We start from the raw sequence: 13278 nt of genomic DNA, 5'->3' as shown, positions 1-13278 counted from the left end.
TTATTGGTCGAAGAAGTATTTATAAGCTTTATGATTGGCTAGTAGAGACTTAGACGTCATTAATCGCTCTCGGAGCGATTAACCCAGGGCCAGTCAAACAAGCTATTGACTCCTGCACACAGGACGCGGTAATGTTTGCCGCGTGGCGGAAGTTCGCGCGACAGTCAACCAATATGCTGCTTTCCGTAATAATTTTCTAGCTCTTACGGAAAAACAACATATTAATTAGCTGTCGCGCGAACTTCCGCCGCGCGGCAAGGATTACCGCGTCCTGTGTGCAGAAGCCATTAGGCAACAGTTTCCCGAAAAATGGAGGAAATAATGGGAGTTTACGTTAAATCGAGTACGAGTTAGTTCCACTAGGGTCGAAAAATGTAATAGGCACAACCATCTAGTATCTTCATGGTTCAATACAACTCAGTACTGCTTTCCGATGCTCGAGTAGAGTTAGTTAGAGTTAGCTAGAGTAGCATAGCGGATAACGTAAGCATCAGGTAGTTAATTTTCAAAAAATGTTAGTTATTAATAAGTTTAATCTCATATAGTATGTTTATACCGAACGTTTAATACGCGTACCAATTAGTAATTTTATGTTAAATTATTTTGATTTCGGCAATGTATATAAACAACGTCATATTGAAGTAATACAATATTGATTAGAAACACGTATCGTATTAATTAAATATATTGTATCGCCGAAATTAAAATAATTAGATATAAAGTTACTAATTGATACGCGTATTAAACGTTCAGTATAAACATATTATATGAGATTAAACTTAATAATAACTAACACTTTTTTTAAAATCAACTACCTGATGCTCACGTTATCCGCTATGCTACTCTAATTAACTCTAAATAACTCTACTAGAGCATCGGAAAGCAGTACTGAATTGTCTTAAACCATGAAATACTAGATGGTTGTGCCTATATTTTTCGACCCTAGTGGAACTAACTCGTACTCGATTTAACGTAAACACCCAATGTTGGTACCAAGGAAAACCTCTACACGATATAATTTAAAGATCTGTTCTTTGTAACTGCACACTGCTGAACTAATGCAAAAGGTTAGAGTAAAGAAATGTATACTTGTCTCACTTCAATTTATTGCACCAGTTCAGCAGTGCAGTTACAAAGAACAAATCTTTAAATTATATCGTATAGAGATTTTCCTTGATTACCAACATTATCCCCTCCACTTTTCGGGAAACTGTCGCCTAAGGGCCGTGGCACACAGAAAAACTTAAGCAGTAAGCAAATTGACCAATCACAGTCGTTGATTCTTCTTACGGTCCAAGAATCAACGACTGTAATTGGCTGATTCGCTTACTGCTTACGTCTTACTGCTTAAGTTTTTCTATGTGCCACCAGCTTTACTGTTATGTCAATTCGTGTGCGGCGCCCTTGCACACCCCTTAGAATTAGGGCCCTTGCAGAATGTCAGGCAACAGGCAATAGGAACAAGGAATAGAAATAATTGACCAATCAGAAATTCTATTCTCTGTTCCTATTGCCTGTTGCCTGGCATTCTGCAAGGGCCCTTAAAGCAAAGTTGTGGACAAAGGGTAAGAAAAAGAAAACTCTGGTTGTAATTAATAATGATCTTTCTCGGTAGGGTTCCTCGATTTTACTAGGAAAAAATGAGAATAAAAGAACATGCGTGATTCTAAAAGAGATATATAAGTATTCATAGTCGGATTTTATATTTAAGACCGTCTTCAGATGATGAACGAATAATTTCATTGGTTGCGGAGTATCTGAAAAGGAACTTAAGATTATCTTAAATATAAGACTATGAATACCGGCTATATTTACGCGGTATGTCGCGCGCGTGCATGCGCACACACCACACATACACACCACACCGGCTAAGTTTGTTGGAAAATAAAGAGAGACGAAAGAGGTTATTTTTGGAAATATTTGGCAGGTATATCAAGTGCATTTTCGTTTAAGGCAAGGCAAATATTCGATTATGACGATTGTCAATTCGTCGTGTCGGAACTGCAAGTAGTCGTCGATCGAATGTTATCGTTTGTAATACCTAACGAATGATCGCGAAGGGAGGTTATCATATGGGATGAGAACACATTCATTAAGGTCAAGTTGTTTGTCGAAGAAATTTTTGCATTATTTAAGTTAATGGAGTGCGATAGGAATTTAGGGGAGTAAAAATAGCGATGAAAATAATTAACGATTCAGCAGATTTATTCAGCAGTTATTATAGTCAGTTATTATGATCATCGTTACATGGAGTTGTTATAAAATAGCGATTGAGGAGATTGATGCATTTGTGGTTGAAACACAACTCTATATCAATCATTTTGTATTTGCACTGTGTGCTTAATCACATTGTAAAATGACTTAAATTTGGTGCAGCAAAAGTTAGTAACGTGCAATAAGATTTGAAGAAAGAGTTCTTTCCCTTATAGAAATATCATACTAAGAATCATTGATAATTACTTATTATCCAGTATTTTTAATACTGAAAATAAGTAATTATCAACGATTCTTAGTATGATATTTCTGTAAGGGTCGGGTATGGATAGAGGACAAAATCTGTGCGATTTAGAGGCGTCGTTGAGGATGTTAAACGTCTCGCTTTCACAAGGATACGTTGTGCAGAGTTGTGTACATTATTCATTTCCTTGACTAAAGTTAGACGCTACATTGTCGTGTTATACAAAATCTATTGTGATTTTTGTAAAAGTGGCGCGTTATCCGAAATAAGCATGTGTCATGAGCCATCAATTTCTCGTTAAGTTCCAATTGGACCGACGCGACGGTACCTATTCTACGGTCCTATGCTTTCGGTCGAGCATAATAAAGTAGGTTAGATGGCTTTACACAAGCGTATAATTTCTCGAAACAGTACCGATAACAGGTATCTGTTAAATATTCATGGTAAGTCGATCGGGGGCTCTTACATCGCTTCGCATTTGCATGTCGCCTTGTGAATTCATAACAAAGTGATGCCTTGAAAACGACGTTTCTTCTATTTATATATCAATATCATACACACACACACACACACACACACACACAATGTGTGTGTCATATATCAAATTCATTATAATATTTCAATTATGTCAAAGTGTTGGCGGTCAATATTTTACCGTTAAATCGTCAACGAATTTTTAGCAAGATGTAAACCAATTCGTTGATATTCTCTCCGTCTTAAAGAAATCTGTTTAAAAATCTGCGATTCTTGGGTCGACTATTATGGATTACGATAAAAAGTCAATTAAATAAAGTAAGACGTGGATTAAATAAGTTATTACTTTGTTAAAGATACAAGTTCATGTGGACTCGGAGTCTATTCAATAACAAAAAGCTTTCAAATTACGACGTCTACGTAAAGTGAATAATGGATGTCACAACGTATGTCATTTCATATGTCAGTCTTCTCGATTGGAAAGCCGAATATCTAAGCGTAAGCATCTAGGAAATTATTAATAGCTTTTTTTGCCTGTTCTTTCTTTCTCTCTCTCTCTCTCTTTTTTATTACATTATCGATGCATCAAGTTCGCATCGACCAGATCTTGCCGTACCATGCGGCCATACCATGCGTCAAATGACCAAATTACAAATCGGCCAAATTCTTTCCCAAAGAGTGCAATTGCGCCTCTTTGTAAAGATCTCTTTTGCCATTGTTTTTTGTCTGGCGTTTTAAGAATAATAGCGAATTCGGCAGCTTGCACTAGTGCGCACTGAATCCGCACAAGCGTTAAGGCTTATTTACAGTACATTCTTATATTTAAGATCGTGTCTTAAATACATATTTAAAAACATTTTAGCTAATAAAATGATTCGTACGGATGTTGTACATATCATATTATGCTTAAAAATATTTAATAATTTATTTAAGACAATCTTTAAATATAATAACATACTATGAACAAGCCTTAATGTGCACTCAGTGCAAGCAACCGAATTCGCTATAAGAAACAATCCGAGCGATAATCTCTTTGTATAGTTTAATGGCGCGTTCATCTATTTAAGATACACTATTGAATGGTTTGGATCAACGAGAAAAAGAGAGAGGAAGAGGAGAGATATACGACCATCTGTTTCTTGATTAGTATTAAGGTTGGAGTTATCTTACGCATACGAAACATTGAAAAATACATACGATAACGAAATACATAAGCAAGTTTTTCGTACTTCTTTTTTGAAATTTTTCAGTTACACAATTTCAGTGCTTAAGAATTATACGATAAAAAATGTCAATTAAACACGGTATTAGTCGGCATTAGAACGACGTGTTTATAGAAACGCGATATTCGTCGACATGTTACAATTACAGTTTGAATTAGAAAGTTCAAGTACGTCCGTAGTTGGCGCTTAGACTTCGGTAAAGTATAGAGACATATATACAGAATTTAGACTCGTTCCTTAGACTGGTTTGAATACTTTCTCGTTACGGTTCTCTTTCACGTGTTCTTCAATCGATTGTAAAACGAGAGCATAAATTTCATATTAGCTTTGCGCGTTAAACGCTCGACATGCCCTTGTTCCTATATGATACGTTAACCAGCGAGTATCTGGACAGCTGTCGTCACCGTGACGGATCCCACGGAGACACATGCGCGCATTCACTATTTTACACTGTAAAACAGTGATTGTTCCTCAAGCTGCTTCAAAGCTGTTGCGTCGGAAGGCCGCAAAATTTATTAACGTTCAACCGTTCGGTTGGAAAGAAGCTTTTGCGAGCAATTATCTTACGACAAAATTGCCTTCGAGTTTAATGTCGGGACCAACAATACCATTTGACATGATGTTAAAAATAGTGCTTACGACGACAGAAAAAAAGATGTGACAATGCGTTACGACATGCTTTACTCGTTACAATGTGTTACGAAGCGCTACGATCAAGTATGTCTACGCGACACATACGCGTCAATTGACCAATTAAACGAGTATCTTTGCAGCATATGGAATATGGCGATTTGGATCGATCATACTTTTCAAACTTGAAATTGCGTCAAACGTTTTCCGCGGAGAAAATTTCCGTAGAGACGAACATGTCGAGCGTGACGCTAATTTAGCCGCGCGTTGTCAGCCTCATTTCGCGTTGTTTATTCGTCGAACTCCGTCCGAGAAAACAGTTGTGCCGGCAGGAACTTGACATTGAACCTGTACAATATGTCCCTACATGACACACGCATACGCACACGACTCCTCACTTACACACGTGTGCGCCCATTAATTCGACCGTATGCAAAGTATGTGTAGAGTATGTACGAATACGTAGGGAATGAGCGCTTGCGCTGTATCCATGACAACATGTGGTTCTTACGACCTCTACTTATTCCCAAGTAGACAAACCATTATGGTATTGTCGCGCGACAACGTCGCAAGAAAGCTCGCTGTTAAAGCTCCGTTGTGAAAGCGTTGTGACTCGTACCGCTTTGTGTCGTCGCCCGACGTAATTTGTATCTAGTCAGGTGAACGAAGCAAACTACCGTTTGAGTGTAGTCCTGTGAATACAGTGTTGGTGGCGACGCGTACACACACAGGTCATTCGTCGATCCTCGCGCTCACGTCAGGAAAACTCAGAGACGAAGAGAATAGAGTAGAGAGATAGAGAGAGAGAGAGAGATAGAGAGAGATAGAGATAGAGAGAGAGAGAGAGAGAGAGAGAGAGAGAGAGAGAGAGAGAGAGAGAGAGAGAGATCTTTTTAATCTTGGTTTTGTTTTGTCAAGTACGTCTCCATACAATCGTATATTGCATCTGCGAGGTAATTGATATTATATTGATTTGCGCGTGACGAGTTTTTCTCAACAGCCCTTACTCAAATTTCATGGCCGCAATTTTATCTGTGTCTCAGAAACTGTGTTCTACAGTTTATTCGAATGCAGTCGCTTTTGAATTGAACTCGTTGACGAAAATATCATTGATGTTTGTACAGTGCAGTGACTCCATGATAAACAGATTCGGTCATGTTTTAGGAGTCATTGTCCAAGGTGTATAGTTTCATGCGCTGACGACTGACAACTTTTTACGGACTTTGTACGATGTATGCGAGTTAGATTTCACGAGAGAAAGAAAGTGAGAGAGATAAAATATAAAAATTTTACGTAGAAAAATTCTATTCTCAGCTATTCGAGAAAATCTAATTTGACCAACATACAAGTCATTTGACGTTTCCTCGATGTAGATGAGTTAAGATAACATCTCTATTGATTTAGTTCTTATCGAGCTCTTAAAGTTTCAATCCTACTCGGTGGCTTGGTTTGGTGCTGATAAAGAATATGGTAAAAAGAAAATATATAATGTATATAATATGCAAAAGCAAGGGAGTGTATGGCGAAGCTCGCGTGTAAATAATACACATTGATAAAGTGTGGCAATGTAATTTCAGGGCGTTCGTTAATCCATATAGACTTCCTACTTGAAGCATCGCGGTGAATTTGATGACCAAGTAAACTTGATTGCACGATGTATCGTCGCGAGTAAATTTTTCGAAAGTCCAAGCAACGTAGATGTGGACAGTGATCTTGCTGAGTTTCATCCTAAAGTGTCTATTGAAGAAGCTGCGTCGAATAGATTCGATGCAAATCAACACGTGGCAAGTGCATACGCCTCCATCTTTGGGTCGTCGTTTCGTAGGAGAGAAGGTTCAATTTCACGGATAAAGCGGATCGCGCGGATCGCGCATCTGGAAGAGAAGCAGTAACGTGAACAAACGCGATACAAATCAATCCAATGTGAAACATCCGATCGAGCGCGGGTGATCGAGTGAGATATAGCGTACGTTGCGCGTGATTTCTTAGGGTAGAACTCAAGGTGTCGAGCAGCAAGATGAGTTTGCTCACAGAAAGCATGTGAGTAAATGGCCGTGAAAGGATCGTGCCAGTCTTCGAACGACCTACTATGGGCATCTGCCTGGACACTGGTTAGTACATTAACCAAAAATCGATTTTTCTCTCTTTTCCTCCGATGTATGCATATCTTTTTCATCTCGTTCTGTTCTGCTCGTGAACCGACTTCCGAATTTCTTTGAAAATACGGGAAACAAATTATCCGTGCATTTTGTCGGCTATAAAACTTTATCGGAATGATCTTGGAAATTCGATATCAGACTGTTCATTTACTCCGCCAATGTATTATTCAAGCTAAATTGAATTGTACAGAATCATGCTCTCACGAGACACAGGTTATACGCGAGCAACAATGCGCATTCGGCGATCGTTTATTCATACATCTTTAATATTTACAAGCACCGATCTTCTCGGAAGCTGGACAATTATTGAATCGTCGCAACGCATCCAAAGAAAGAATTCTTTCTTTCCGATTCTCTCTTCTTTCTTTTTTTTTTTTTCTTTCCAGTCGCTTTCACTCGATGCAAGACGCGCAACGAGATATTTACGATTATCACGAGTACGTATCGCGATCGATATTGCAGAAGCGACACTACTGTACGACGGCAAGTCTTTCCTCGCCATCGTGGTAAACTTGTCACGAAATATCGCACAATATGTGCAATTTACAACTTGTCGCGTCGATTTCCAATTATTAAGTCGTGATCTGACTCAGGAATGTTGTTAATAAATAAATAAATCATGTTATGTCCATTTCCTCATTCGTTCTTTATTGATATCCGGCGTGATCGCAAATTTTTACGATCTGAAAACGAGCAGATAAGCGTGATTCGCGCATACTCACACAGTAATTAGTATCATTTTCAACATGAAAATTGACGCATAATTTATAGCGGAAAGCTGTACTTCTTGGTGCTTTACTTTGCTTCCTTTCCTTAGCTGATATCTTCGACACTAGATGATAATATCGCGATAATACGTAATAATTGACTTAAACGCTTATATATGTATATCTCCGTCGTAAGCGTTTGCAAACGTTCATTCTTCACTACGCGATTGTGCGATCATTTTCAATGCGATGATCAATCTTCATCAATGATTGAATTGTTTGATCCCACGTGCATCACGTGACAAATAACACACACGTGTAATAATTGTGCATGTTTTATGTACAGCCTCTCGCTTTTGTGTAAAGTCGTCAGCTTGGTCATGCGAGTGACAGTGAACAGCGATAATAGGGATAAGAAAATTGTACATGTAAACCGATTTTTTATCGGTACAAATACCACTTTACGGACTACAATAAGCGAGATAATATGCAAATACGTAAAATCGTGCGGAACGATAATCTCTTAGCTACTTTTCAATCGAAAATCCTCTGGCAGAAACCTGAAATGTCAAATTTTGTTTACAAGTTGCGTTATACAATGTATATCCGAACTTTCCTCAATCTTTCGAAATCTCAAGAGCTGTGTATAATAACATGCTTTACAAAATAACAATCAATGTGTCGTAGATCAACAAAATGGATCGCAGGTGTTCGAGGAAGGCGATGCTCGAGCTACAGGAAGATGGCGAGGAGAAGCTGGTCTTTTGGCGACGCCACCAGATGGACATTTTCCAAAACAGAATGTCGGTCCTGTCAAGTTTGAAATACCAAAAGTTCCCGTTATATTCGTACTTGGTTAGCAAGAAAATCGCGCTTTTCTCTTGGTCTTTATATCTTTGCAAACAACACATTCACAGGTTCCGTTTTTATTTGTAATGTAGGTGGCCCTGGTAGTGGTAAGGTGACATATTGCGATAATTTGATACAGGAGAAGAAGGGAATAACGCACATCAATATGATGGATCTTCTTCAGCAATATGCACTGGGAAACGGTACATGCCTTGTGTATACAGATACACATGTACAGTAATGTCATGATCGTTTGCAAATAGAATTTTAACAAAGGAACACACGCAATAAACCTTGAGACGCTATTTTTAAGAATGCGTTTTATACTAGCAGATACTAGCATATTACTATTCTTTCCGACATATGGGATAGATTGTCTATATTTTTTTCATTCAGTGACTAATTTTATTTTTTATTGAGATTGATATTGCATGATATACATATAAAATTCGTCTTGACTTTTTATACATATATTTTCAATACCTAATAATTTATTTAATAATAAATTTATTAAATTTCAAACTTAGATATGCAAGATTTCGGACAACTTAGTAGCAAGACCGTGACAGAAGTACTTATGCTCGAAATGAAAATGTCCCCAGGAGCTAAAGTGTTTCTCGTCAGCGGATATCCGCGAAATATGCGCGATGTAGTGGAATATGCCGAGAAAGTGAGTGTATCGCTTGTTCTTTCAAGAAACTTTTATCGTTGCGCAATTGTAAATTCTGCGAGATACTGATTTGAATAATAATGTTAATATATGTGTAACTTGCAGATAAAGATCGTTAATGGCGTTATTCTCGTGTCCTGGAGGCAGGAAGTGCTAGAGAGACAAATTGACTTCGGAGCGCAACTCGGTCATGTTATCATCGGATTAGCTAGAATGGAGTTGCATAATTTTTATAGAAACGTTATGCCAGTTGCAGAATATTTTGATCAAAGCGGAATGTTGCTCGAGGTAAAGAAGCTCACTATCGACTATTGCGCCTCAATAGACTTTTTTATTCGTCATTAGTGCACGTTTGTCGTGCATGCGATGCGACTTGTAAATTCGACTTGCGTATTATGCTCGAATAATGTATAGTTAATTATGGCGCGGATTGTATGTTTATTGTATTGCATTTGTTTATTGCGCATAGGTGAACGGAGAGCGTAATCCGAGTGAGGTTTACGTTAGTTTTCGGGATGCCGTACTTAGAATTCTCGATATATCAAGCGGCGAAATTCGTGATCAGGATATACCTCAATCCTTGGAAGCCGAAGTAAGTACAAATCAAAATAATTGCTTTTACGTCGATGCAAAGTAAATGTAAGTGAATCGGATGATTTACCGAATAGAGTGAGAGAATTATTCCTCATTCGTCAATATTACATCTATGTGCAACCGACTTTTCGATTCAAGTGATTTGAAAATGATATCTTTGACACAATTGTATGTATTATTCGTATTTACATCCTGTCGCAGGTCGAAGTGGAGAGAAGAATAGAATCAATTTCAAATTCTCCACTAGCTAAGCAACAGATCGTGCCAACCGAAATAACATCACCTTCAGCACCAATAAATGTATCATCGAAAACCGCTGATAAACCGAGAAAGGGGTTGCCGTCATTTATCTGGGTTATAGGTATACACACACACACACACACACACACACACACACACACACACACACACACACATATATATATGCAAACTCAAACGAATCAGAGCGAATCAAACAAGACTGAGTGAAATAAAACTTTTTTTATACTGCCTGCTACAACTAATAATCTTACAAGAATATAATGAAAGAATTATTAATTCTTTCATTAATTGAAAAGGTTAATTAAAAAGGGGAGGAGGGAAGGGAAATAATCAGCTTGAGAAAGCGTTTTTCCTAGTTTCACATTGCACCGCATAATTTTTAAAGCTCCAACGATGAATTCTTTTTGGAATAAAAAGATTATTCCAGGACTCTTAGCAAGATGAAAAACTGAGCCAAAATTGACATTTCACTCCAAAAATTGGCAAAAAAAGATCTATTTAAAGATTCGCGAAGATACAACTACATGAGCGCACTATCAATAAATCAAAAATCAATCTGCATATTTCGTGTTATCCTCGTATAAAACGTGAAAACATGTACGAAAGTCTTCATATTTTCGACTCGAGTTCGCAATACGAGGTATAATATCATCGGCACATCCACATATGATATATGACATATTTTTTGCAACAGGTGGACCGGGAAGTAATAAAGCGGCTCTTTGCACTGAAGCCGTTCGCAACACGCCCGGTTGGCTACATGTAAGTATGGGAGGACTTTTGAGAACGATGGCGTCATCGAATATGGTTGTGAACGAAGCTATCGTCTCGGGCGAGATGGTCCCGCATGATATTGTGATGCAACTTGTGGAGCAACAGATACTTTTAAATCGAGATTCGGACGGTATCGTCATGGATGGATATCCGAGGGACTTGAATCAAGTACAAGAATTCGAAAGCAAGGTAAAAAGGCGTTGCGACTGATTTTATAATTTATCTCTACTCTCCTTTTGTATATTCTGGGCACTAATATATTATTTATATTAATTGTGCGACATTGATAGTTTGGGCAAGAACCGCCGCTGGTGCTACTCGATTGTTCAAAGCTGCAACTTGGCAGAGGAAGATTGGACGACAGTGTTTCGGCATTTAGAAAAAGATTGGAACTCTTTCGCGAGGTGTCCTTACCTATGTTAAAGACATTAGATAGCGACAATCGGTTAACAATTGTACGTATAAATGAACAGCTTCTTCCCAAATCTTATTTACGAATGATAACATATTATTGAGAGAGAGAGAGAGAGAGAGAGAGAGAGAGAGAGAGAGAGACTTGGTTGAATTAGAAATTTATTATAAGAATATGTACTCTCTGTAGCAATCTGTGTGTGTGTGTGTGTGTGTGTGTGTGTTAGTGTATATATTTATTAGCTTGTTTATTGGTTATAAAAATATGGCTGTGAAAAGGTGAATTCGTTTTTACATAGGTTGATGGCGACACTGACGTACCTAGCGTGCAGCAGGATTTCGCTGCCGCATTATATCAATTGATACGTCGGGCGCGTCGTACAGAAGAGGATGATCTACGTGATACGAGTTCTCCGGCGAAAGGACACGATCAATACCCAAATGGGAAACAGGTCGATTATCAAAAGGAGCGTGCGATACTCAACGGCGTTCCCAAACAGATGAACAAGGTGTCTGATTACGTTGGAAAAATGACCGATGCGACAAAAAATGTAAATGGAATCACTGCTCAAGGTAATTAATAAACGTATACGCATACATGTATAATTCTACATGTGTGAGTTTATATATATATATATATATATATATATATATATATATATATATATATATATATATATATATATATATATACACACACACACACACACACACATCACACACATCACACACTTTTTTCTGCACTGCATAGGCGTAGGTGCCATCTCTAATGGTGTGTTGAATAATATGAAGCATATTCAGCAAAACGGCCATATTCATCAAAACGGCATCGCGAATGGCACGACACGTATGCTACAGAATGGCGTAGCGCATTTAGCCAACGGTATCGCGTCGTCTGACAAAAATAAAGTCGCGCCAGCGATGCGCAACTATTTGCCAAAGGATCCCATCAGAAAGATGTACAACGAGGTAGAAGGTTATGAGCAGAATCTTCATATGTGACTCGTCTGTTGGATTAGTCCTCGATATATTCGAACGCTGACCGCGCATTTTTTACTCTTTAATAACTGGCGAACAGCTCGTGTGAAATGCATACTCCGACAGACTTTAGATTTTAGAATTATCTAGAAAGTTGACGCTAGCCCGCGTGCGTGTGTCAACGCAGGTACTGATATATGGTGCCTTGAAACAAATACGACTTAAACTGGTAGAATTAATAGATAGGTATTTAACTCGTACGTCCACTATAAAAAGCCAAAAATGGACTCGACAACAGTATTTTCGATGACAAGATAATAATCATTAGAGAGTGTTACACATATAATCACATACATAAAGATGTTATTATTACAACTTAGACAATCTACTAATAACTTGTTTATAAAAAAAATATATATATATCTTAATCTCCTCCGACAAATATTAACATCGAATTAATATAATTGCATTTAGCCAAGTTATATACATATTATGATTGCAACGATACAAGATAGAAATGCTATATAACGAATATTTATAACTAATCGTTTGAAGTGATGTTTTAAAGTATACGTGCAAGAAGAGGACAAAAGTACCTGATGTGAAAGTATCGAGATGACCGAATAACTCAAACTGTTTTATAACTCCATCCGCTGGCGGATTTGTATGTGGTACTGTTATTCGTTAACAGATTGAAAACAATTTATAAAGATATTTTCACCATTGCTACCATAAGCCGTTGCATCTCAACATAGATATCACTTATACTCTAAAAAAAATTGACAAATCAATCGGTGCTCTCTGTGATCGTTATATGAGATACAAGAGCAAAAATCTCAACAAAAGTGCTTTACCGCTCATTTTCAGTCTCACTTCTTTTTATTTTCATTGCAATCGAATACATATCTTTTATATCTTCCTAGTTACGCGTAACAGTTAACGATCGCGCGAGAGATACAATTAATCTCTTTTTTTTATTTATTTATATATTTTGCCTTTGACGTCATTTTATATAAATTTCAGTCTCTATACGATTTCGTATTTGCTGACTGTTCGCGCGTGAAACTACATATATTCCCGAGTACACAAA

The 13278-nt window shown here is 37.7% G+C and overlaps 1 protein-coding gene across 12 annotated transcripts; it reads left to right on the top strand.

Moving 5' to 3' along the window:
* The first annotated feature begins 1822 nt into the window (after positions 1-1822).
* Positions 1823-13145, top strand: LOC116843095 (adenylate kinase isoenzyme 5). 12 transcript variants are annotated; one of them, XM_032813158.1, is made up of 13 exons: positions 3839-5444; positions 6190-6255; positions 6363-6896; positions 8339-8506; positions 8593-8703; positions 9028-9170; positions 9276-9458; positions 9640-9762; positions 9966-10125; positions 10720-10988; positions 11090-11254; positions 11510-11783; positions 11962-12212. In XM_032813158.1, the coding sequence occupies exons 3-13, from the start codon at positions 6875-6877 to the stop codon at positions 12210-12212; spliced, it is 1869 nt and encodes a 622-aa protein (XP_032669049.1). In that variant the 5' UTR covers positions 3839-5444; positions 6190-6255; positions 6363-6874. The 12 variants fall into 12 exon arrangements, with proteins under 12 accessions (XP_032669052.1, XP_032669054.1, XP_032669051.1 ...); XM_032813155.1 differs by having other exon boundaries at positions 3839-5738; XM_032813153.1 differs by lacking the exon at positions 6190-6255 and adding an exon at positions 5950-6049 and having other exon boundaries at positions 3839-5738.
* Positions 13146-13278: the final 133 nt, after the last annotated feature.

The sequence above is a fragment of the Odontomachus brunneus genome, unplaced genomic scaffold (genome assembly GCF_010583005.1).
Source record: "Odontomachus brunneus isolate Ranch 3 - 2012 unplaced genomic scaffold, Obru_v1 Obru_scaffold_030, whole genome shotgun sequence".
NCBI classification, from domain to species: domain Eukaryota; kingdom Metazoa; phylum Arthropoda; class Insecta; order Hymenoptera; family Formicidae; genus Odontomachus; species Odontomachus brunneus.
Note: the sequence above shows the minus strand (reverse complement) of the source record. Positions and strands in the feature narration are given on the sequence as shown.